Here is a 27498-nt window from a genome sequence, read left to right as displayed (position 1 = left end):
GTGATGCTCATTAGAGATGTATTTTTCAGAAATATAGGCGTGATTATATTCAAACTTATCACGTACTCTGTTTGGAGTGTTGCTTAAGAGGGACTGACTATCTGTTTATGAATATGGAGGATTATGGTACATTGGGTGTAAGGTAAGTCTGTAGCAAATGTTTGCACCAGGGCAGCATTACCATAGGCCTATACCCTAAATATTCTCTAACGACACATATACTTTTGTTGCTTCTACCTTTTTCTCTGAACCTCTGTTAATTTTTCACATATTATTTTCATTGTGATGTCCAAAAATAAAACAACTGAATGACTAATGACGTGTGGATTTGGGATAAATATGTAAATGTACGGTAGGCTACCTTACGGTTTTTTGAATAAGTAAGTATGGTAAGCTGTGAAAAAACAATAATGTTCCTTAACTAAAGTTTTCACCAAGGCTGCGTTATCTTATCCAATGGCTTTGATTTCTGGTGCCACTGTAGGTTTATCAATAGCGTAGGCTACTCTACTATACTGTAGCCCACACTGTTGAGCAGCAACATTTGAAGCAAAGCCGATATCTTAGTTGTAAAGTTTGGCTTTGTATATAACAAAATCATGAAATCAAGCAGTGTTGGTTTGGCCCGGAGGTGTGTGTTTGAGCAACGTATTTCAATTACAACTCTTCATTTAACGGCACTGAGTAGATTAGAATAATTTGCAGAACAACACTTCTATCAGCAGAAACTTCATTTTGTCAATCTTGGTATATGGAAATGCGCCAGTAGTTCAAAGCCTCTTCAGCAGAGCTTCCCAAATTCTGTATCGCCAAAGCCCAATAATTTGAATGTGGTAGCCATAGCACAAACCAGCAAAGTGTCAAATTTGTTTGAAAGAGAGCATTTGCTTTCATGTTACAGTTTGCGACTATAAATTGCAGGCAGTTAAATGCATAAATTGCTTGATCATAAGGCGTTTGAAAAAAGGAGGTAGCCTACCTCCAAAATAGTTTAAATCAGTTAGTTGACAGTATGGCGACACTTATTGCAATGCAAATTTTCATGAATATGAGATTCTACCCTATCATCACTGCTCACATTGCATTAAAACTTAATGATTTTACTGGCATACATTGATTAAAATACAGCTCAAGTAATTTCTAGCACATACAGTTTGTTCAACGTAGCAGCTTCGATCAAGATATTGGTGAAAAGTAATATTTTGACAGAAAAACAACAATGTATGAAGGCAATGTGTCATGGTAGATCATGAAAATCTTTGGTGGACCGTAGATGAAAAACATTTGAAAACCGCTGCTAGTATGAGAAACTTTCTCAAGCTCTCAAAGAAGCTTTTTGAGTCTTAGAATAAAAATTTCCACAATCGATTTCCTTGTATTGGGCTGCTGTTTTCATATTTTAATGTGTCAAAATGTCAAAAACATTGTTATTTTGTGAAACCTTATTTTTTAGCTTTTTTTCATAATCATCTGTCTGTGGAGAATATCCTGTGGTATAAATCACACTGTCAGTTTTAAGTCTTTTGTAACTTTCTGTAGCAGGCTACTAGTAGCAAAGGCTTATTTGGAAGATACCATTGTGAGAATATCTTTACATCATACCATTAAAATCATATTAATGAACGTAACAGTAGATGTATGCACTTGATGTAAATTTGTATAGATGTAATTTGATTTAATTTTGATGTATTTGGATGTCATTTCAGCATTTTTACTGTAAATCCAAATTTAACGCGTAAAATAAATAATTTTTTGGTCAGCACAGTTTCAAAGTTTTGTCAATTGCCATGGGGAAACATAATTAACTAAGTTTTTGGAAAATAACTATTCAAAATTATTTCAAGTTATCTTAAATCGAAATCTGGATGTTTTCCAGATATGCCGTATGCTTATTCTGTAGCTGTTATTGAATTTTACAATAGAAACTGAAATTTGAACAGGAGAGTTGATATTGTGTACAACAATCTTTTTCATCGTGTGTCACATGGCGTAGCCCAAGAACATCGCTCAAGCTCTTGCTTTATCGTTGAACTCGGCTAAATCCTGTGCATATCCTGTATAATTCTGTGGGCTAAATCTTGTATAATATAACAATAATAACTGTTTCTAACATAGTTTCAATCCATTTCATGATGTACATAGCTTTTTAGATGTTTAACAAAGGTCACGTGTAGCCTTTTTTAGTGTTAGTTGTTAACTAATGCTTTAGTGTCAGTTGCTTGGTTTTGTGCATGTACGAATATTTAATAAACTTATAACAACCTCTTCTTTAAAATTTTACAATATTCATTGTTTTTAGTTGGGCTCATGGATATAAAGGTGACGAAATCTCACATGTTGACTCTGACAGCATTTGTTATGCCTGCGGAAATTGCATAAAATTTGTGGATATTGCAAATAATACAGAAAGCAGTTTTCAAACTGTTGGAAATGGCATCAAAAAGCTTACTACATTTCCTTCTAAAAGTTTGTTTGCTGTTGCGGAAATGGGCTTAAATCCACGAATATATGTTTATCGATATCCTTCATACGAAATTGTTCACACTTTAGAAGGTAGACGTTTGTCATAAATTTGCATTTTGTATCACTTTTTTTGTTTTGATGTATCAGGAAAGTTTAACCTTCTCATCAGTAGACAGTAGCTTACATTTATTTTTTGTGTTATACAGTATGTTATACTTTACATCAACCAAATAATGTGTGATGCATCTAATCTAAAACATTCCTATTTAATTAAGTCAATGAGTATGTGAACACTTATAGTATTTTTATATTAATGGCATTACATTTGTAGTTGATGACCTGTAATTGCACCAAATTGTCTTCGGCATATCAAGTTTTGTCTTAAATTTCTCACAGCCATAATTTCAATCATAATGTAAATGAAATTAACCAGGGTTGATAACATTTTGCTGATTACTTCCGTAGTCTAGCTTAAGCTTGGTTGGTTGTATTTACCGTACCTTGTGTGTTTTATAGAGTGTTTTTAATTGTTTGATTTCGAAACTTTGAATTGTACAGGATGCTGACAATTAATTGGCGCTTAACTTTGAAGGTTAGTTAGACAAAACAAACATGACGTGTCTGCTTTGGCAATGGTTGGATATTATCGCCTATCATTAGCCAAACCACAACACACTTGCCAGCATTGTGATTTGAGTGGTGATATAATCTACATTAATTTACTTTAGGAGGTGCTGAACTGGAATACAATAGTCTTGTGTTTTCAACATCTGGCTCTCTAATAGCGGCATGTTCTGGTATGCCCGATTTTACTTTATTTGTGTGGAATTGGTCAACTGGAGAACTCAAATGCAAAGAAAAGGTTATTTTAGCCTTAATATTGCTATTTCTGCAAATAATGTCCCAAAAACTGTAATTACCGGTACACGTAGTTTGACCATAAGCTACTTTCATTTGCTTTGGTACAAACAGTTGATTTTAATATCATGTTTCTATGATAATAATTAATGTCAATGCTGTAGTCTTTAAATATAACTTGTATGTATATGTAATTTAAATACGTTTTAATTTTAGCAGTATGTTATTGTGATTTTTATCTCAACAGCTTTTATCTGAAGAGCCTGTCACATCTATACTCTTCAATCCTTTAAATCAACATCAGATTTCTCTTATCGGTCCAACCAAGGTCACTCTATGGACATTACAAGAATGCAACGATATTTCTTCTCTCCGTTCAAAGTAATAATCTTAACGAATTGTATTTGCTGTAATAGTTTGAGGGTTTAAAAAGTCTTTGCAACTTGGCACTCAACTGGTACCCTTTCAAGCTTATACTGGTGAATAATGATAAAATTTAATGAAATGTGAGATAAGTTTATTTGAATAAAAAAATAAAGAGGCTAAAATGTAGATACTAAACTCATGTTTGGCAAACGTTTCAAAAACTATTGTCTTTATCTTCAGTGCGATAAGTGTAAGCAATCCCTGGTGCCGCTTGGTCTTAAATTGATTTAAATAGTTAAATAAAAACCAGGTGCTTCAATCATTTTGCTCCTAAGTTTAATTGAGTTCTTGCAGTAACATAATTTCGTTAATATTTGCTACATATTTTACATTGCATTATCATTGAACTGTTGTATTTGTTATCAAGAAAAATAAATCTCCCAACTTCTGATGGAGTTGTGCTGCGTGATGATGAAGATCCTACCTGTCGCTCAGCAACAAGAGCGGGGACCTTCATTGCTGTCCCCGCATCAGCCAAAGCTGGTCTTTATGGAGAAACAGTCAACAGCTTTCAGGTGCATGATTTCTTGGGTTTGCCACAGGAAAATAAGATTTTTTGTTGATACCGGTTTGTTTTGTTTGTGAAATACTGTACAATCATCTTAAGCACCGATAAAATTTAATTTGCACAACAATAATGGCAGTGAAAGACCTAAACGGTCACCAAAGTCAGGTGCCACTTAAGCCACAAGAGCTTTCTTCAAATTATCAAAACTGAGTGATGAGTAGGCTCTGATGGTTTTCTGTATTGCAGGCCCCTGAATTTCGACGACCTCGTGTAACACCAAAGTCACAATGTTGGAACAGCCGGGGTGAAGTTCTTATTGGATGCAATGAAGGGTCCTTGTTTAGAGTTGATGCTGACAGTGGTTCTGTCACTGTAGTGCTTGGAAGTTTTTCAGGTCTGTGGTGTAAATTGCTATATACAATTTTTACAATATGATAGATAGACAGTGTCATCATTGATAACGGTTAAGTGGTACCTAAAAGTTTTTAAGTAATTAATTTCCAAAATCTATTTTCAGCCAATTTAAAGCCTGCGGAACTGCTATGTTAATTGGGTACTTTCACCAAAGCCAAATTGAACTACTATTTGGTCCTAACAGAATTCAATGAATCACCATACCGCATTGTACAGTACAACATGAAGATTAGGTTTGCAAATGTAATGTTGATGTTTTAAGATCACATAATCAAAGGAGAGGTAACAGAAGGAATGTTTCAAAGCATCGCTCTCAACGCTCATGGCATTTTTGCTGGTGGCTCTGACCAGCGGATCAGGTTGCTTACTATTGACAACAATGGCTTCAAAATTGAAAAAGTGAGTTTATGTCCAATGCCTTGTGATCGGGCCATTTTATGCTTTTGTGTTGAGCGTTTCATTGCTATGTGCAAATCTTTTGAGGACAAGAGAGTATTTTGGCAATTCTAATAGTCAATTCACCAAGGAAAACCGATTCTAATTAAAACGTAGACACCTTGACTTCATTACTGAAATAGTTTTCTATATGTCTAGAAAGATCCCAAATAGAGAGATTAGGCTAATGGTTGCCACACTGGTCACTGGGTCTATTTGATAAAGAACTGAGCCTAAAATTCAGAAGCTGAACTCACTGTTTAGCCAGCGTTTCGAAAACTAAACTGTTGATTTTTAATTGTATAATACATCCATGATATGTTTCTCGACAGCCGATTGTAGCAAGAATTGACAGCGATAGTTACCATGTTACGCCCATGAGGCTGGGCTCTTCAGTATCGCACCACTAATTCATGCCATAAGTGTCGTACTGTACTAGTGAGTACTAAGTTTTATGCTGATAGTCAGGAAAAATGCTCCCTTCTTCACAGTACATCCACGAGTTACGTTTATGCATGTTGGACTTTCTTGTTTTAACCTAATCAATCTTCATTAAAAGTATTGAACGAACAGTCGGATTCAGCCTGCCTACTTGCAATCCATGAAAAATTGTAACTTTAACAAGACGATTTTGTTTATCCTTTCTGTGTTAATGAATTTGGTTAGGTTTGGAAAGGCAGCAGTGCAATCACAACGATGAGCTTTTCCCCGAAAACCTTTCAAACATTGGTCTATGGGACAAGTGCAGGATCAATCCACCAGTACAGCACAACTGATCACAGAGGAAGTTTGATCTCCAAGTCACACACAGGGCAGTTTGTTGGAGTTAGCTTTGGAGATAGTGGAAGAGTTTGCGCGGTAACTTATCAAAACTATAGTAGATTTAAAGTCCAAGTTATTGCTTCTATTTTAATAATTTTGATCAAATGTTGCATCACTTTAAAATCCGTGAATCAATTTGCGAATATACCTCTTATCTCAATTGTAAAATGAGTATGACATATTATGACCTACAAACGCACAGAAGGTAGTTTAACTCACAATCCTTTTCCACATATTGCATTTCCACCATTAGTTTGACAGTCTTTTCACCACATCACCATGGAAATGTTTATGTTCAGACGTGCAGAGAAGATGGAGAATTGCAAGTGTGGGACAGTGACGCTGGATTCCTACTTAGCAGTCTTTCATTAAACATGAGAGTAAGTTTTGTTTCAAATAAATTACAATCAGTTATACTTGTTATTTGTTATAATTTAAGTAACTTGCGTTCTTTTGGTGACTATTTACTATCAAGGTGGCTAAATAAAGTCCGTCGTGCTGACTGACGAAACGTCGGAAATACAAAAAGCTAGTTATCATCTATAACATCAGGAGGTAACCTAGTAAATAGTCACCAGAAGAACGCAAGTTACTTTAATTATCAAATGCATGGTGAACAGTCTCACTCTGTTTTTAGTTATACTTATTATATTTTTTTACATCATTTATTTATCTCACCTGTCAAAGCTTCGCACATTATAGCCTATAGATTTACATTTTTAGAACACACAATTACAAAATTCCTAACTTTTAACATTTTTATCTTTTGAAATAATAATATCGAAGCATGCACATACAAACCAATGAAGTCTGAAGTAACAAAGTTTTTGCTTTCATTGAATGTCGAGTGTCATTGACAGCACTGTGGAATAAACACATTGGTCACTTTGCATGTGTTTCTATTTGAAGGTGACCAGTGTAGCGTTTTGCCCATCCTCCCCTGTCATTGCCATCGGGACAGAAACAGGCCATATTTGCTATGTCGACGCGTCTGCGGCATTGCACGATGAGGACGGAGATATGAGACAAGTTTCCTCAATTAGAATCCACCATGGACCCGTCAGCTTTTTACTGTAAGTAAAATAGCATTTGGATCATATTACCCAGGAAAATACAAAAAAAGGGATGGCGCAGTGGGTAAGGCGCTCGCTTTCCAAACATGCAATCCTGGTTCGACTCCCGGCTTATGCTGATTGACAAACAGCGCTCACCTCTACCCAGGGTGTAATAAATTGGGTGGGCGTAGTTGCTGAAGGAAAAGCGGCCGAGAGAAAGAAACTGGCCACCCTACTCTCGTTAGTGCTGAAGGCTCAGTATTATGAGAGCCTTATCTTCTCATTTCCCGATGCTTGGATTCAATTATAGGACTCACTTTTACCTTTTTTTTTACCCAGGACGTATCCACGGGGCATGGGCTGGTAAGAGCAATCGCCTCCCCCAAAACAAAAAGTTTTCAAGACTATTACAACGTCGTAATGGCATTGTATTACATGTTCAATGACGTTTTATAAATGTTTGCCTGCATTCAGTAGCATTCAGGTGTCACAATCAATGTGTAAGGCCTCGCGTCGGGCTGCTTTGCGTCTTGACAGAATGTGCTGTTTTCATTATGGAATTTTGAGCGATGTGTTATTATCGGGTATTGACCTAAAGTAACCTCTGATGACGAAATCTGTATTATGTAACGTGTTTTCTACAACCTTCGGCCCTACGTGACATTCTTTAGACTTCTTTAAACTTGCTTGTTTATGCCGCTCAATGCTACGTGACCGACGATGAGTTCGTGTGATGCAACACTACGTAACCTTCTCGAAGTTACTAGACCGAACAAACCTTTTATAAATAGTGGTGTAATTTGCGTAATGGATTATTATGATTATTATTATTATGAGTTGATTATGAGAGTTGTGCTATGAGTTGTGGATTGGTAGTTGATGCAGAAATTATTGGTGATTGAGACTTGAAGTAATTGAATACAAGTAGATGAGAATTGGTGCTGATATAAATTGTGTTCGAAATTAGAGTTATTTGAGAAGCCGTTCGTTAAAGTTCTTCAAGAAGTCAGATTATCGTTTCACTAGTAGAATTATTCGACATTTAATTGACTGCTTTTCGGTTTGACCCATTAAACTACGTCATTGAACCTTTCCAAGTCTTTTTCCTGGTAAGAGATAGAAAGAAATCGTGACATCAGGTATATTTTTAAACAAACTCTTTATTTCAAATATTAAAACATTTTCTCCCCAATAGTTGGTTTTTCTCCCTTAAAATTTTTTCTAGCTACGTCATTAATATTACCCAAACTAAAAAATGTACTGGATTGTTATGCCATCAATCCAAACGTAAATCCATTTATCGTTTTCGGCCACGTAGCCGAGTGGTGAGAACGTCTGCGCGACGTTCGAAAGGACGTGGGTTCGACATTGCTCCAGAGCACGCGACTGTGTCCCGGCGAAAGACACTTAAAGGCAAGCCAAAATAAGGGGAGCAGCTGACTCGAAGACTATATGTCACTTCGCTGCTTCCTGTCGTCTGTTGCATCGCATCTGTGATCACAGTGTACTGTGTGTTATCGCAATGGGCGCAAACAAAAGCACGATTATTATTATTATTATTTTCCTTCAGGTATAACGGCTTAGGTGAATGCTTGCTGTCTGCTAGTAAGGAGGAGAATTATGTTTTTCTCATCAACGCAAAGCCTTCTGCTAATTTCAACTGCATTGGATACGTAGGTGAGTGAATTGCAAACCACGAATTTGTTTCAAATACCCACTTAATGTTACGTTGGTGAGCAGGAGGTTACTTCATATATTTCTAAAACACTCAAAAGTGTTGCTGGTTACGTGAGGTTTTGTAAAGCATGATTTTTTTTTCAAATATTAGTTAATGTTGTATAATTATTATCTACGTATTAGTAAAGTGTGATTTTATAGATGTACATCTATATTCTATAAATAGCTGATGGCCTACGAAAAAAAAACTAACTGATTTGAAAAAAAGTTTTTTTTTCCATTTTCTGTTATAATTTTTTTTACTTAATTCTTCTTTAATGGTCTGTCAGATTGCAAGAGCACCGTGAAGAATCTTTCCATCCAGCAGCAAGGGAAGGTCTCTAACGTGGTGGCTGTTGTGGCTCCTCAGGAGCAAACTCATCCCGATTCACCGTCAGATGGAATTGTAGTTTTCACTCTCTCCTCTGCAGTTTTGAACGATTCATCCAAACAACATTTTCACTCTTTAAGACACGACTTCAAAGGTTAGAATTATCGCAATGTTGCAAAAATGTTTATATTTTGTTAAGTAATTATTACAGCTTACTTAACAGATTAAACACTTCAATTCGAAGTTCATATAATTAATTAATTATTTTCTTTTTAGCTTTTGTTTCTGAGAAAATGTTTTGTATTTTCTTTGTATGAATGAAGTCAGAATTTCTCTGTAAGTCAGAATTTTCTGTAAGTTGTTCTACACAATCTACATTGACATTTTCACCAAAGTAAAAGAAATATGATGATGTAGGTAGTTTAATTTTGCCGGAAACCTGTGCTCTGGAAAGAATTTTAGATTCTTCTTGCCCAGAAACTTGTTTTATTTCGTTTTCAGATCAATCAGTATCATGTCACCGTTACCGTCTGGCCGCCCCTGTTGACAGCGCTGTTGTTATCAACATAGACGATGACAATGCTCAAGTAGCTGCCTTGTCTATGAAAAACAAAAAGCTCCTCAAATTTATCCTTCCTTGGAATAAGACAGAATCAGATTCTAAAGTACGTTGAACATTTCGGGTTGAAGTATCAGTCTGGTGCTCTAAACTCAATGGTATCAATGTTGTTGAATTGTTGCCGCTGTTTGGGGAATAGTTGAACGTATTGGATATTGTTTTCATTTTTCAATTGCCTCTTTCTCTTCTCTGACTTTCGCTTCCACATCTTTCTGTACATCTTTCTTCACCTCAGTCTTCCTCTGTCATCAACGAAACATAACTCTCTTAGAACGTCGTTCTTTAACCGATCGCGTCAACAAAGCCTCGTCAGAACAATGATTGGTCTATACATTGGCTGCCGTTGTCTTCACGACATTTTTTACCTTGATTTAATTGAAAATTTACGAAACTATTCAAAAATGTAATGTGTTGGACAAGGAGAAGCCATCGCCGCTTCCGTGCAATCCTGAGTCGGAACATTCTGCGCATCAATTGACGGGCGGTATCATGGCGCTGTCTCCACATGGGAAGTGGCTAGCATCTTCCTCCAAAGATGGATCCATCATCGTGCGAGATCTTCAAAATTGGGTACAAACTTTTACAAAAAAAAATTAACCGAAAGCTTAGTTCGTTCACAATTAGATGGACTTGTGTTTTGTTGTGAATTAAAGGGATTGAATAAAAAAGCACAGCTCAAGATGTACAAACTACTATTTTCGCCTCTTTATGTTTGCCTTTACCACCGAGGATTTATCTTTTTACCACCACAGATTGGTGGTGCTTTCAGGTCTACACTGGAATGCTGTTTGGAGAGCCAGACTTTGGTCTCTTCTCTATAGGCCTATTCATTGCTCAGTAAAAGTTTTCAAAGCGACACAGTTTTCATAGAGTAGGCTAAAGTTTGGAAAATTATTATTCATCAACATTGCATGTGTGTGTGTGTACTAAAAGCGATATATTTGAATTCAGTTTCAGTTTTCTGGACTATTTTTTTTTTTTTTAAATCGCTGATCAGAGAAATCGATATTGCGTGGATCTAACTTCCGTTTCATCACTACAGGACAGCTGCATCGCTATCTTTGGCCATTCCTACATGGAGGGAGGAACCAAAAGTTTGGATTTCTCTCCTGATGTCAAACAAATGGTTTCGATTGGGGTTAATGATGGCTCCTTGCTCTGCTACTCATGGAAGTGAGGAGATGAAAATTTAGTGAAGTTCTTGTTGAGCTGAAACTGTTACTTAATTGATGTAAATACGTCTTACGCAACTCCTTGTTACGTCTTACGCAAGTATCTCTTTGCAACCACATCCTTCGCAACTACATCCTACGCAACTACGTCCTACACAGCTACATACTATTGATTTTATTACGCAAACAAGTTTTACGTAACCACGTCCTATTTACTGTTTATTACGTTACTACGCACTACGTTACTCGTACTACTTAACTACGTAAAACGAATGACGACATAATGACAATGTTAACGACAATAACGACAACAATGTTTGAGTGGGAGGCTAGGAGCTCAAGTAGCACATGTTGGAGTTTGTCGTTATGTCGTTGGGGTTTGTACATCAACTCGACGTCGGCTAGCGATGGAGAAACGACGTAATAGGTGAACTTGTGGTGGCGGGAGACTGCTTGTGACGAACTTTCCAGAACTGACATAACATCAAAGTGTTATTACGCAGCTTTACAGACAAGGGCAGCATCGCAGCCACAGCGGCGGTCGAGTTTTCCCGCACGAGAAACATGCATTTGCGCAGTACAATCGAACCTGAATGTGATGCTCTCTATGAAATGGAAGAAATCATTGTCGGGCCCATGGAAAACGAAGGTGAGCTTTTTGCCGTGTGTCATTAAAGATTTAGATTAAAAGAACCGAAAGATTAGAAAGCCAACCTCACTGCCCACTTTCAACCTCATTGCCCGCCATCACTGCCCACTTTCAAGCATGTTACCAAGTGTCTTGCCAACACACAGCCGCATGATCTCAACTGTTGTCGAACCGTCGTCCTTCCGATCATCTTTAAGGAAAACAGACCTCATTTTAGGATTCCCCACCCTCGAAAAACCCCAAAACCCTTCTTATCTGTGTTGCACCAAAAATTGTGTTGACCAAGTGTATACTCTATCATCTTGTTTTATGTTAAAAATTGTTGGACATTTTCTACTATAAATAAGTTTAAATTTATTTGTTGCTGAATACACGGCTGCTTTTAATTTGTTTTTTACTTTACCTCAGCTACCTCAGGTGCTGAGACACCAGTAGAGCCTCTATCCGAGCGGTCGTGGTTGGATGAACGGGTTGCTATGGCAATTAAAGCAGACAATGCTAAGTATGATGAGGCGAAGAGAGTTTTACGGAGCAATATCAAGGAATTGAGAAAAACGGTAGAGTTTAAATCTAAAGCTGATAATTTTAAAAATAAATTTCAACTGCTTCACTATTTCAGTCACGTTTGTTTGCGCTTTTCTTTGTATAGGGACCGCTACCAAAGTTGAAAAGACTCTTTCTGTTTCATCACTTTACAAATCGTACTTGTACTGTATGTTCTATAATGTTACCAGACCCAGCTTGATGATCCTGCCTTGGGATTGGGCAATTTGAAACTTCAAGCAAGTGGGTTTATCAAATTGTGTTCTTTCATTAGTTGGAAACTTGGTTGGTTGGTTTTGAATCTTTATCCTCGGACTGACAAAGGCTTGATAGGTTATTCCTGGTAGTTTCGCATACTTGTAGAGGCTCTTGACACAGGGCCGGTTACCGAGATTGACAGAGTGAAGTTTCTGATTGTTAAAGTATTGTTACCGGGGAATTATTCCATCCATTAGATGCCGCTTCTTTACAGATTCTTGATATGATGGAAAACAACGACAATCTTCCTGAGCTAGAGCAGTTACGCCATGATGAATACAACTTGGATGCTGAGGAACAGAAGAGGATGCAGGCAGAGCAAGACAAAGACGTGCAAAACGTAAGTCTATCTCCGCTTTTCAAATTTAAATGAGCGCAATAAACACGGATGGTTTGCCAACCAGCATCGGAATTTATGTTTTAGGTTATCTCTCTGCCACCTATAAGAAAGGTGTTGAAAGTTTGATTTGATTTTGTGTGTCAAAACTATGTCAAATTTGATTTTGTCTCCAATAGGCAATATTGCTTTGTCAAATACTTATTTTTTTGACCCTGATGATGGCATTGGTACCATGAAGTGTTGTTAAAACAATGCAACATCTTTTCCTTCAGGTTCGAGAGGACATCAGATTGGACAACTTGGCTCAGCGATACTTGGCTTATCTCATCAAAAAGGAATGTTGGGATGACATGGTTGCAAAAGGTTTGTTGATTGACAGGTTTTTGCTTTGATTGACAGGATGCAGAAGGTTTCATGATTTGATTGACAGATTGCTGCCAGCAGTAGCCTATTATGACACTAATTTCGTGGCTTATAAACTGTATCTGCCTGTAGCACCTAAGGCACTCGCTTTCCGATCATGCAATACTCTACCCAGTGATGCTCTACCCATGCGATACTCTACCCAGTGATCGATTTCGAGTAATGGGTAGTACCAAATTTCAGTCATAAATAGAGTAGACAACCGGAAACAGACATTGCAGTTGGCTGCAGCGTGGGTCAGGTGTACGTCAGAAGGCGTACACCGATGCATAGCGCTCAAGTCCGCTTTCCCGCAATGCAAGGTGAAGATAAACAAACAAACAATACTGGTTCGACTCCTGGCTTAAGGCGGTTGTTAAGAAAACATCGCTTATTTCTACCCACGCTGTAATAAATTTGGTATTTGACGAAGTTGCTGAAGGAAAGGCGGCCGAGACAGAAACTGGCCGCCCAACTCTCGATTGGTGTGGAAGGCTTAGTATAATGAGAACCTTATCTTCTCATCCCCCGATGCTTGGAGCAAGTATTGGTTTTACCTTTGTTTCTACTAGGAATACTTGAGTGGACAGTAGACACCGTTTGAAATGAGTTGAACGAATGGATGAGAATAATTTAACAAAGCGAACAATTGCCATGACCAGTCGTGTCATCCGCCTCATAGATTACATAGTTGGTGATGTGGTTTTCACTTTCAAGTCTCAGAACTTTAGGGTGGTAAGACTTTTTTATCGGGCCAAACCCACTCGCATCACTGACCAATCCGACGTTCCAAACGCACCACAAACATTGGTCACAACCACCCAAAGTTCGGTTGGCTCCAACGAGGGGATTAAAAATTTACAGCGTTTGACGCTCAGTAGAACAGCGTACCAAATCCTCAGCCTGAAAGATTGCGCACCCCAAACATGCCCATGTTCGCATGGGATTGAAGGGGTTGGCTTCATGTTGCACCCCTGGGTTGATTTATACAGAATTTATCGACTTATCTTTTCAGCTTTTTTTTGATGAATTGGCCATAATTTTACTAACTTTTGCGTTTTTAGGGCGCGCACTGAAAACTTTTAACACGAACGTGGTCGTCAACAATTATCCAACCAGAGTTGTAACAGCTGAAGAGGAGGCTCTGCTGAAGAAGATAACTCAGATGCGGAAGATTGAAATTGCAGAAAGCGCGGTGAGATCTTTACACCATACGTCTGCAGACGTTGAATCAATGTAAAAACGACTGATTTGCTTTCAGAGTTTGTGTTTAAAAAATAATTTCTTGTTTTTTTAGGTCCGAAAGTCAGTTGTGGAGGCTGTGGCGAGTAAAACATCAGCTACTGCCGACGAAGAAGAAGAGGAGGAAGAGGAGAAGATGATCGGAATCGCTCTTCATGGGAGCCTTGGTCCAAAGTATCATGGAGATAGTCATTTGTTCTATTCGCAATTCGACCTGCACACAAGAGAAGAAAAAATAGCCCAGTTGATTCTTGTGAAGGTAAACATAGGTTTCATTGTAAAATTATGTGACATTTCTTCAATAGTTTGTCAATGCAAGCAAAGTCTTTGAACAGACTTTCGCGGTATTACGTTCGTCGGGTTTGTGACGGAATGTAGAAAACTGTTCATTTGTTTGATGTTTTTCTGAAGAGTTTTGTTGCTTACGTGAATGAGCCAAGTCGAAGAAAATTCGTTGACTCACATTTGCTCAACGTCTGCGGTCATTGAACCAACGTAAAAAAGATTTTGTAATATGAAGTTATGTTTCCAGACAGCAGAATCCGTCGTTTTTACATTGATTCAACGTCTACAGACGTTTGTACAATCTTGGCAGACCAATAACGTTGATTGCCGTGTTTTGTTGTTCAGGATGCTTTGAGACGGATCAAAAATGCGTTCAATAATTCCTTCACGAGCGTCTACCGGAGCAAGGAGCAGGAACTCGCTCGTATCAAGGAGAGAAATGTTCGCATCCGCGTCATTATGAAGGTAACGACCCAGACAGCAAAACTTGTCATTCTTACAAAAAAATCATCAAAATTCGTCATTCGCAAAAATTCGTATGGGAAGTGGTTTCTAACTTTCCTATAAGCTGAGCTTTCCTTTAGTACATAATTGAAAATATGTTAGATAAAAGTTATTGTTTTTTTTTTTTGCTTTGTCATTACGTTTAGATTTGGTGATTAGCATCCGAGGCAGCAAATCATTATTTTTAAATATTGATTCAACGTCTGCAGCTCTGCTCTGTAAACGACGCTGATATTTCGGCTTGGTACTTTATCAAAATTTTGATTCATAATTTCTACTTTAAGCTTTGACAGAAAGTTTACTAGTTTTTCCACAAGCACACAAAAGCTAGATAACAAAACCCGGTGTTTGAATTTAAAAACATGATGCGCTGCTCTGGCACGAAATAAGCTAAACTGCCGCAGGGTGTCACAAGAGAATATCCGCATATATTTCGACGTTTGGTCAATCAGCCACGACCGACTTTTTCAGCGAGTTAGATCAAGTAATGTGTATTAAATTTTCATTTACTGAAAACTAAATTGAGCATTTTGACTTTCACTCAGCTCTAATTTCAAATCTAAGTCTACAATAAAAGTTTCAGTTAAAAAAATTCAAATATATCTTTAATTCTTTATAGGACCTTGAAATGGACAGCTCTGGAGTTCTTGACTTTGAATTGGATCAAGATGAAATGCCGGAAAAGGCTTTTGTTGTGTCTGACGATGAGGTAATCATGTCGTTTACATTAATTGTAACTGATACATAACCTACCTTTATTGTAAAGATTTATTGATCTAAACTAAACCATTCGTGTGATCAAGTACAACTAGTCCTTGGTGATATTGTTTTTTGTCGTAATCAGACTTCCGGTGGTTGAAGATTTAAAGTTTATGGGACGGGAAAGCAAGAAAGCCAATCTTTGTGTCTACCTTCAGGCACGCCTTTTAGTGTCCTGCCAAAGACACAGCCGCATGCTCTTGAGCGGTGTCGAACCGGCGCCCTTTCGAGTGCAGTATCAGTGCTTTTACCACTCGGCTATGCGGCCGGTGTTATTGTAAAGTAATATTTTGACAGATGTTGTTTTAATGGATTATGTGGTATTTTTAAGTAATGTAGTGTTTTTGCGTTATTATGTGGGCAGTAACGTAGCTACTAGTTTGTGTAAGAACGGGCAGATATAGCTGAAGTATAGCCCATTGGTAATACTTGGCGCTAAGTATAAACAAATAAGGGGGCAGCTTTCTTTTACTTTACACCTTGCTTGTAGACTTCATTTGGTAGTTGAAAGATGTAAGTTAAACCACTAACCTCTGATGTATTGATTTTTGTTACGTGATTTGTTTAATGACATTTGCCATTAAAGGTCACGGTCGAGCGAGTGCTCAGCGAAGAGGAAAAAAGAGAAAAAGAAGAGCAAGAAAAAGTTGAAGAAGAAAGGAGAGCTGCTGAAAAAGGAGATAACAAGAGAGAAAGAGCACTCTATGACATGATGGGTGGAGTGCTTGAGGTTAAAAAAGAGGATCTATTGAAACAGGTGAGAGCTCCTCTTGTATTGATAATAATTACGCAAGAAGACTCTTCACAAAATAACAGTATCCGGCATGTGCAATCTATACGATGTTGTAAATATCAAACATCCGCTTCTGTGCCAATTCACGCTATCAACACAACAGTTTCAATGAGATGCATCATAATCTCAACAGTTTTACTGACACTTGCCTGAAATCATACTATACTTACATAAACTACTTTTGAAAAACTATAAATAAATTGGTGAATGTTGTGTCGATGAGTTTTTGTCTTCTCGTCAAACCTCTAACTTTATAAATGTATTACAGTAAAATACTGCAAACATATCTTATTATAACCACAAAACCACCCTGAATTGCATAGTGCCGATAGATTGTTGTGGTAGCTGCATTCTCGATTACTGCTAATACATTATTTTTGACGCGAACGCATCACGTAAAAACGAATAATTTCAATTAATCTTATTAAGGATATTAATTCAGAATATCCTTAATAAGATTAATTGAAATTATGAAGAAATGGAAGAAATGTATTTGTTGGAATGAATAGCATTTGGAAGAGCAAGGATATAAAATTAGAAACAAAAAAGAAGCTGATCAAAACTATAATATCCCCAATTGCAACTTACGGATGCGAAACATGGACGATGAACAAAGCAGACAGAAGAAAGATTGACGCATTTGAATTGTGGTGTTGGAGAAGGTTACTGCGTGTTCCTTGGACAGCCAAAATAACAAACGAGAAAATTCTTGAACAAATTAAACCGGACATATCCCTAGAAGCTAGAATCGTCAGGCAGAAACTTTCATATTTTGGCCACATAATGAGAAGCAAGTCAATGGAAAAAGACATCATGCTTGGTTTGGTAAGCGGAGGAAGAGGAAGGGGGCGCCCGAAAACAAGATGGCTTGACACGATTGTAAATGACAGTGGCATGGGAGTGCATGAATTGAAGTAGGCTGCGTGGGATCGAGAGATGTGGAGAAAGATGACGTATAGAGTGACCGAGAGTCGTAAACGACTGAACGGATGATGATGATGATGAATTCAGAATAAGAGTTAAAGTGACTGGTAAAGGCGGTGGTCGATACTCTGTAGCTGAATTAGTGGTGCGATACTGACGAGCCCAGCCACATGGTCGAAACACGGTGTCTATCGCTGTCAATTTTTGCTACAATCGGCTGCCGAGAAAATCAAAATAAATGTTCATAGAATGAGTAATGTGAATTTATGCTTTTTTCAGGATCTTCCACCGCCTGATTTTGCGGTAGAGACGCGAGAAAAAGATTGGACAGATGAAGAGAGGAAGAAGTACAAGGAATTTGAGAAACGGTTGAAAGGTGTGTAAAGTTGTGCTGTGTCAGGGCTGTAAATTTCATAGATTTGCATTCCAATTCTGATTCGGATACTGCATGTTTAGCAGGCAAGTTTGTTACAGGTGATCACAGCAGTGGGGATTTGAGATCCAAATGTGACACAGCTGTATTGAGCGCCAGTGACTTCACACAGATTTTTTTTATTTTGGCTGCCGGAAGAAGCTCTGGTAGGCCATGCTTGGTCGTCGGAAAACTATAGGAGCTTAGAGGCCTAGCCCAAAGTGATTTCTTGTCGATTGCAACTTTGTGTTTAGAAAGATATCTTGTTGTTCACAACTTTTTCGAAGTTATGGCTTGTCGTCTTATTCAAAAAACAAGACAGTGTTCTTTGTGCTTGCTGTTCTGGCTTTGTGACAATGATTTGTTAGTCTCAAATAAGCAGGATTCATTATCATCAACCACTTCTCATTATGCAGGCCATGAATTAATCCTCTTGTCGAGGGTGTGGCCTCTCTCAGTCTAGTACAGTAATGCAAGCTTCAAATGACGTTTTTGCTTCAGACTTGCAAGAAGAACGTGAAAAGTATCGCAAGAATCTTGAGAATGAATTGAAGAGGTTGCAGACCATCAACATTGAAGGAATGGCCGCGTTCGATGAATCGCTGACGCAACTTTTCAACAAGTAAGCTCCCATCATTTTCTTCTGCATACAACCTTCAAATTTTGAGCTTTTTGATTTTGAAAAGAAACTGATCCACAGCGTAGGTTGCGGGGTGCGAAATAGTGGTTGTGTGTTTAAAGAAAAACTTCGTCATACAATACAAACCAGGAATAACACGTGTATCTGCCTGGTTCTGTTGGAACTGTATTTTATTTTATTTTTAGTCCGTCCCGATAGCTCAGTTGATTAAGTGTGTGACTTTATGAAGAAAGAAGCTTCAAGATCAAGCGACGCTGGTTCGACTCGCGGAGTGTGCGCTTGAGCAACGCATCTCAAGGACATCTCTTCGATCTCCAAGCAGCGGCACATGGTGGATGGAATAATTAAAAAATGACACTTCAACAACGACAAGCAAAAACTCCACTCTGTCAATCTCGGTAACCGGACCTGCATCAGTGGTTCAAAGCCTCTACAAGTATGCGAAACTACCAGGAATCATCTTTCAGAGGCTTTTTCAGTCCGCGGATAAATATTCCCACAATTAGTCGTCACAATATCGCTTAGTCCGAGAAAGTTATAATCGTTCAGAGTGTTCAGAAATATTATTTGACTTTTAGAAAAGTTAAAACGGAAATGGTTATCAACCAAGAAGAGTTGAAAGTCCTCCGCCTGACGAAATCCATCATGATGGATGATAATGTGTCGACGCACGAAAGGCATCTCAACTATCTTTTCGAACTCAAGAATAAATTGCAGGTTTGTTGCCATTTGTTTTGCACATTTGAATCTGTCTAAACTCTAAATTATTATTATTTTAATATGGTTCTATTATTAGGACTATTTTATTATTTTTCTATTATATTATTACTGTTGTTGTAGATCCATTTATTATGTGATGGATGATTGCATCATTATTCCAGCTAGCACAATTGATCTTTTTGCATTGATTCAACGTTGAATTAATGTGGAAAGATCAATTTAGCTGGCTGAGATGCGATTACCTATTGACAGGCTTATTCAACATGAGTACTTTTAACTGACGATGTTTATCTCAGACTTCCAGCACGAAAGTGGAAATTGAAATTCGTAAGAAGGTCGATGATTTCCGTGAAATCTACGACAGCATTGTAGCTGAAGACAAGATGCTGGATCGTGGATTCAAAAGGGAGTTTTCCGATGTTCCGCTTACCATCTCGGATCAATTGTATAAACTCTTCCGAAGACGACCAAGGTAAACTAAGTCTTTAGAGACATTTTACTTTTGACGCCAATCATCTCAGACAGCAAATTAGTCGTTTTTTACATTGATTCAACGTCCGCAGACGTCGGGTTGCTGCAGACGTTGAATCAATGTAAAAAGCGACTGATTTGCTGTTTAAGATGCAGTAGTCCCCAAAAAAATTGCCTTTTCTAGATTGTAAAAACAACAACTTTTGGTGGCTGGGTGAACAGTTAAGCGCTGTTCACACTGTTGTGCCATGTCTCGTGATGTTCTCTGAAACGTTTTCGCTCCAGTGGTTTTCAGTGCTGCTGTTCACACTGCGCGGCTTGTGACGTGGTCGTTTGATGCTTGAGCTTCTTTGTACGCTTGAGCCAAAATTGCAACGGAGTGATTTCGGCTCAAGTCACAAGCGAGAAGGCAAGATTTGTAAACAGAGGTTGAAAGGCAAGCAGGACCTTCGTGGGTGTTGTGACATCACAAAAACTGCTATAAATGAAAATTACTTCCATAAAAGGTTTTGACTTGAAATTGGAGGCAAAATATGTCATTTTATTTAACCTTCCTTGCAAGTGCAGTGCTTACAGTGCCACTAGCAACACCCACTTGTCGGGACCTGGAGCCTTGTCTGGTACATACAATGTAAACCTACTTTCACAATGCTCAAAGCTCCGCTCAATACAAGGCACAGCACAAGCCTGTCAGTGTGAACAAGGCTTTACTGAGCCAGTGTCATGTTACAGTTACATACAGTATGCTTTACTCATAAACAGCGAACATGGCTAAGTGGCTGATTTAATTTTTAATTAAAGAGTTTCTTGCTGGATCCCCAACAGTGCTTTCCTCACACTGACTACCCAACCAAGAGGCGGCGGGGCGCTTATGTAACTTCCCCTGCCATGTTTTCGTATCAAAATGATGCACAAGATTCCACAGCGAAAATAAGGCACGGGACCAAAAAAGTCCTGCTTCAATAAAATCCTGATCCGATATATTCCTGGTTCATCTTGAAGAAATAATTCTATTCTCAATAAAGCTAACGAAAACTGGACAAAATTGAAATATCAATTCTCTGAGTCGGTAGACCTGAGTTCGATACCATGTCGGATCATGACAAGAATCTGATGAATATGGCGCTGAATTGTGCCCTTTGCGTAGATGATCTTAGATTGAGAATTAACAATTAGAGTTATGGCGATGAACCATGACATCACTTTTACAGAAACCAACGCAATCGAGTTGCAGAAGATAAAGCCGGGACTCTGGATCCATACGTGGCCCCTGACAAAAACATCGTGGCCCCCGCCCATGCAAAGGACACAGAGGCTGTAGCTTTAGGAGAAGCGTGTGCGCGGAAGCACTTACCGATGGGCCCAGGTATAAAGACTCTGACTTAAACCTAATAGGGTGAAGCTCTATCTAACTGCTCACACTGCCAGGCACCACAACATCAGCACAACAGTAGTTTGACCAAACAACTTGTAATGTACTGAGCTTAAACAGTTATAACAGCATGCAGCACAACTCAATGAGAGCACTTACCGCATCTTTGATTACAATCTTACCGACTAATTGAATGTAGGATCTGCATACAACGTACGATTTGTAAAATTATTTTTTCTTTTTGCAATGCTGCCTACCGAGTTACGCACAGGGCAGTGAAATCGGATTAAAAATATACGACCCCAACTCCTCGGTTTATAACTGGCCGACTTCGGACACGCCAAAAATCCTTTCGACACCACGACTCCGACTCCACAGTCCTGGTCTTTTTCTAAAACAATTAAATTTAAAGGTCGTTACGGTCCAATGACATATTTAAACTCGAGGCAGTCGTATTACGATTTAAAAAAAGGGACAAATTTGCGTTTGTTGCAGAGGCCACCCTAGCCGCACTGGCAGAGTTGGACAACGAGATGTACATGCCAGAAGGAGTGGACGCTCCCTTGTGGGAGCGGCTCTGTGATGCCAGGTATGAAGGAGACGACTTACAACTTTCCCTTCCAATTAAGCTGATAACGACTGAATGCAACAGTTTTTTATTTTCATTTCAGACGAGCGAAGGTTATAAACGAATTGAAAGTAAAACAAACTGCGCTGACGTTAGCGGAAATGACGCAATACTTACAAAATCGACAGGAAGAGAATGACAAACTTGGACGAGATATTGAAGAAATCGCGCGGCAGCAAGCCAAGTAAACAGATGTTAATTACCAGACAGCAAATCGACCATTTTTTACATTATACTTCAATTGGCATTCATTCACAGAATGCAAAACAAACGTGCGCTATCTCCGGTGGGAAAATAATATGCGGAGACAACATTTTATAATGTAGCCATGCACTACCATTTAGCTTTTCGTATACGCGATTCAAAATTGCAGAGTGCAATCACCCATCGTAATACGACTGCATCATCAATCCTTTTATTGTCGGCTGCATAGCCGAGTGGTGAGAGCCCTGGAACGATAATCGAAAGGGCGCCGGTTCGACACCGCTCAAGAGTCTGTGGCAGAACACTTTAAGGCATGCCTGAAGGTAGACACAAAGATTGGCTTTCTTGCTTTCCCGTCCACTTAATATAAATCTTCAACCACCAGGTGTAGCCTGGATACGACATAAAAAAATCCATTTATTTGTTTTTTTCGTCGAAATAGTCACAAGGTTTGATACCTTCAGTGCTTTCTGCCTTGCGATTTAAATCATCACCTCTTCATTCTTCGTTGCTGCGATCAGATTATGCGATGATTCGATGAGGAATACGCTAAACTTGGAAGTTCAATTGCTTTTGAAGCAAGGACAGGTTGAAGTACCTTGTGGTGATTACATTCCTGACTACGGTGACAGCATCTTGGTCCATCGCGGAGTTGTGGAAGATCTCAATGGGACCATCCGGGTGAGTCTCTCTGTACTGTACAGCTGCATGTACACCATCCGGGTGAGTCTCTCTGCGTGTACAGCTGCATCAAAGTGTATTGCTTTTGCTTGTTTTCCTTTTGCTTCTTTATGTCATCCATTTTCTTTCGAACAATTATTTGCTCCTCTTCATCATTTGTTTGCTTTTTATTTTATCCGTTTACTCCTCTCTATTATCCATTTTGTCTCCAAATGTTGTTTACTCCTCTTCAATATTTGTATGTTTCTCTAGTTTATTGTTTGCGTCACTCTGTTATCCATTTTCTGTTCAACTTTTGGTTGCTCTTCATTATCATTCGTTTTCTCTTCTCCATCTTACATTTGCTCCCCATCATGAATTATCAAAATTTTCTTTACCAGACTCTCGGTGAAAGCAAAGTGGCAGCGATGACGGAGAGCAAGGACTTTAAGAAGGGAATCCACCAGTTGGAGTGGGAGCGGAAGAGAATGATCATGCAGATGGAAGATCTTCACAACAGAGCAAGGCACATACAAATGCTCAAACTTACCAAAGAGTTACAAGCGGTAAGTCGAATGCTGTTTTCTTTTTTAAGGAAAAATATCATTTATTTTTAACTGATATTCCAAAAATTGAATAAGCTTTCACCAGACATTTGGTTGGTACTCACACGTCGGCCTGCTCCGTGGTAATATGGCCCAAATGTGCGGTAGTCTTCTGAAATCCGAAAACATGTGGCGATGAGGTATCAACTGAAGTTCTCAACCTTTTTGCTCTCATTTACCCTTTGCCGAATGTGTGAGGATAAATTAACCCCATCAATTTTTTTCAGATCAGGTTTTGAGTACTATATTTATCATATGATCCGTTTTTTTTTTTTCGTTTTTTTGTAAATTTACTCCATTGAAGGATGAGGTTTACATTTCATCCAATTAATATAGTTAAAAAGTACTGAAATTCACCCGAGAGAAATTTATCTGTCTTTTGAGAGCCCTTAATCTTGGTAATCACAGGGTAATGTTTGTGATATAATTTGAATTTATTTACATGTTTTGCTGATCATAATATTAAATTGGAACCGAGATTACGTACAAGATCTTGTGATTTCAATGATCGCTGATAGCAACAAAGCGCTTCGTCATTTTGTCTCCATTTCCATCTCGCATCCGACCATGCGCCACTACGACTATTGACTCCATTTGAATTGTGTTTTTTTAGTTTCTGAACGAGGACAACCAATCAGCAAAGCAAGCCAAGCAGGTGGCGGTACTGGAACAGACGCTTGTTCTGCAGGACAAACAATTGGACAAAAATATAGAGCATAAAAACGCCATTGTAAGTCAAGTCTGTTGGATAGTTCTCCTTACTGACAAAGTTGTTTTGTTTACAGTTACATTGTTTCAAGTTCATGCAATGTAATATCAACAACTTTTTTAAGTTGCGAAATTAAGCAGACGCTGAACTAGAAGGACCGATCACGCCAATTGACATGTTTTTATTTTAAAATGCTTGCAATTCCTAGTCTGTAAAACTCAATTTCTTCGTACTTCCTGGCTTTATTTTTTATTTCATGCATTTCAGCGTGTCATTGGCTCTGACGTCAATTGGGGTGCTTGGTCTTTCTAGAATCTAGGACCTAGGTGATGCTATAATTTTCTCGGTAACCTTTGAGCTCCAAAACACGAAATTCGATTAGAGTGTATCTCCCAATCAAAAAATAATTGCACAAGTTGCCAAACCTATTAGATTGTATGTAGGCCTACTTGGCTTTGTGGGTTGGGCACGTTTTCTTCGAACAAAGTTTGGTAACAGTTTCTTTGTGTTGATACTGAAGTTGCAAACCAGCCTAGAACCGTGTTGCGATGTCGGTTGACGTTGAATCGACCATGTAATGACGAGTGGCGATGAAAGTCGAGATAGAATTAATCAATCTTTTCTCCTGTGCAAACACGACCACTTAAAAATCCCATTAAATGTGCGGTTTAAATAGCCACAAGAATGCGCTGAACAAGATCAATCTTATCACAAAGCCGATTGCCCCGGAATTAACTTTGTGACGTCAAAATCTTTGTCTCTCTGTTTTCGTTCGCCTAAATCCCGTTGAAAATTGATATCACTTTGTGTTGGTTCAACGTTTGACGATTTGAAAACAACGTCACGCCAGCATTTTGCTAACTAGAATTGCCATATCCTGTTTGTTCTGGTTAATTGTTCGTCTCAATAGAAACGACCGTTGGTAATTTGTCAAACAGCATCAGCAGATGTTGAATCAATGTAAAAAACGACTCCTTTGTTGTCTGTTTGTCACTAAATGCCGGTTGTGCGAAAGGCGCAGTTAGTTGAGTGGTCTATTTTTATCAACCCTAACAAGTAACAACAATCAGTTTTATTGAACTACCCAGCATAGGTTTTTGCTTTAATGACTACCCAGACGTCAAAAACATTAGAATATTCAACACACTGAGCAACAACTGACTTGTCTGTGGGCGTAAAACGTCAAGCTGCGTTCTGCTCATTATGTGACTTTTATTATGTTGCTTAATTTTCCGTTTGACTTCTGTTTGTATATTGTTTTTATTTTACTCTCATCGGTGGGCAAACAACACTCCAGACTGGAGCGAACCCAGCAAGTAAATGTAGAGGAGTAATTTCAGTACAATTTAGTGCTCTAGTATTGGAACTGGGTTTTTATTTTTAACAATCAAAATACCGTAAAAATTCAGTGCCTACTGAAGTCTTTTCACCATCATCTTTTTGCCCACTGACAAAATCCACCCACTTCTGTATCAATTCAGCATTAACCTACGCTGGTGCGACGTAAAAACGACAATTTTTTTGCATTTGATTCGATCTTGTGTTCTTCCACACAGACTTCCCAGCTCGCTCGGAAGATACGAATGAAAGAACACGAAAACAAAGAACTCGACAAAGTGTTGGAGGAGCTCCACGTATCTGTGTCCGAGAGGCAGAACATTGTTGATGTTAATGGTGAATATAAACTTTGATCTGTGGCGTGGGGTTAACTGTGTATTAGTCTGTTGGTAATTTATTGCTTTTGTCAAAGTTCGCCCATTTTTTTTTTCGCGCAAGAACATCAGACCCACGGAATGACGAAAATAAAAAGTGCAAAATAGTTGACCGCATCAAGAAAAGTAAAAAGTGTATGAAGTGATGACCTGTTTATTTTGTAATCAAACCAATGAAATGAAATCGCAGATGTGTGACCGAATGGTAAGACTGAGAGCATGTGCTCAACAGGAGGGATCAATAGTCACACACCCCAATGTTTACTTTCTTAGCTTCCCAGCCGCTTAATTTGATACCGCAGCCTATCTCGTCTGGATGCAAGGAAAAATTTTGACATCAAGATAAAGTAAGACCTTGATATCTTGACTGTACCTAACTTTTTTTTATTTCTTCAGCTTTGGAACGCACAAAGAATACGGCTGATAAACGTTTGCATGGAATAGTTCAGCGACGAAAACTGGTCGATTTGGCGAAGGCACAGGCTCAAGAAGTTGCCGTTCTTCGGGCTGAAGTTGAGCGATTGAGAATGAAAACTTTTCCAGCTTTGGTGCAAGTCGAACGCTGAATTGTTGACAGACACCAATTTTTTTCCAAGAATTTTATTGTTTGTTTTTGATGAAATACGTAGTCTGCAACTGTTTTGCCGTCTTTTCGCCTACTTTGTTGCTTGTAAAATTAGTGCGCAAGATACAATTATTTTACTACATTCCTTACTGTTCACGTGTTTATTTTCTTTGAAATGTTTTGTCATGCGGTCAGAAATAAAAGCTCTTTAGTTATTGACATAAGTTTGTTCTGTAATCTATTGGCTATACAGCAGAGAAAAAAATTAGATCGTTTTGCTTTGATTTGACGTTTGCAAATGTAGAAATGTTGTTAAAATTTTGAAATAGTGTTGGTGAAGGCAAAAGTTTAAATTACCAAGAAGAATTCCTAACTTGAAAAGAAAATCACATTTTTTCAAATGTAGCTTCATCAAACAGTCAACAAGTGAAATGTCCACTATCCACCCGTAAGGTACTTCCCCCAAAGACATTTTACCAGAAAAGAATTTTACCAGTGGAAATATCAATCGGGTGATATTTACCAAGGGAATTTTTATTCCGCGGCGTTGCTTGAAGTACCTTTTAATTTGAAGCCTTTTTGACCGGTTGCCTAGAATAAAAACTGTTCTATTAAATTTTTCCACGGCTTGCATAAACTAGAGTAAATGGTTTGGATTGGTTGACAGCCGGGACCGACAGAAAAGGCTTTCGACTACTACATACACAACATCACCACGCTTTTGTCCAACAGTCAAAGCAAAGAACCAATGTCACTTGCCATAAAATAGCAGGGGTCTGGAAAAAAGTAGAAGCGACAAAACGCGAACTTTAAAGCGTGCTCGAGAGAGAAATGATTCTCAAAATATGAGGATTTTGGCACGGTCGCACCACCTTAAAAATGGAAGCCAATATGAAATAGAAAAAATCACATTGATGTCTGTGGGCCTGAAAAAAACAACTTGATAGCATTTATCTTTTCATTTAACAAACAAACAACTGTTCATTCAACAATACTGTGATTGCTTAATGCCGCTTTCATTTTGCCTTGCGAAGCGTGTTTTCTAGAAAATTGGCTAGCAACAAGTTGTGACTAAATCTATAGCTATTGATCACCCAGGCCTGAGTAGCCTAATTGTTATAATGGATTTCACAACTCTTCGTTGTACACAGGAAATTGCGTTACTACGCTGGTGGAAACAAGAGGTAGTCACAGACAAGCTGAAATGGCGAACCTGTTCTGACAATCACTGCCGTGCAGTGGAAACTTGGGGCGTGAATTGCAGTCCACCAATGAGATGACT

At 38.4% G+C, this 27498-nt stretch overlaps 1 protein-coding gene across 2 annotated transcripts; it reads left to right on the top strand.

Moving 5' to 3' along the window:
* On the top strand, nt 1-26440 carry LOC145778566 (cilia- and flagella-associated protein 43-like). Of its 2 annotated transcripts, none has more exons than XM_082590078.1 (36): nt 1-142; nt 2300-2553; nt 3192-3325; nt 3569-3702; nt 4115-4262; nt 4502-4649; nt 4932-5068; nt 5771-5962; nt 6226-6306; nt 6836-6999; nt 8552-8658; nt 8988-9182; nt 9530-9693; nt 10071-10217; nt 10690-10820; nt 11323-11468; nt 11877-12025; nt 12484-12609; nt 12882-12972; nt 14076-14206; nt 14309-14512; nt 14884-15003; nt 15662-15751; nt 16388-16558; nt 17798-17894; nt 18432-18552; nt 19149-19287; nt 19587-19762; nt 20973-21127; nt 21629-21722; nt 21805-21945; nt 22487-22646; nt 23027-23191; nt 23844-23960; nt 25496-25613; nt 26048-26440. In XM_082590078.1, the coding sequence occupies exons 1-36, from the start codon at nt 108-110 to the stop codon at nt 26215-26217; spliced, it is 5052 nt and encodes a 1683-aa protein (XP_082446204.1). In that variant the 5' UTR covers nt 1-107; the 3' UTR covers nt 26218-26440. The 2 variants fall into 2 exon arrangements, with proteins under 2 accessions (XP_082446204.1, XP_082446203.1); XM_082590077.1 differs by having other exon boundaries at nt 10068-10217.
* Nucleotides 26441-27498: the final 1058 nt, after the last annotated feature.

The sequence above is a fragment of the Aplidium turbinatum genome, chromosome 10, assembly GCF_918807975.1.
Source record: "Aplidium turbinatum chromosome 10, kaAplTurb1.1, whole genome shotgun sequence".
Lineage (NCBI taxonomy): Eukaryota > Metazoa > Chordata > Ascidiacea > Aplousobranchia > Polyclinidae > Aplidium > Aplidium turbinatum.
The sequence above is the reverse complement of the archived record's forward strand: the minus strand, read 5'-3'. Positions and strand labels throughout refer to the sequence as shown.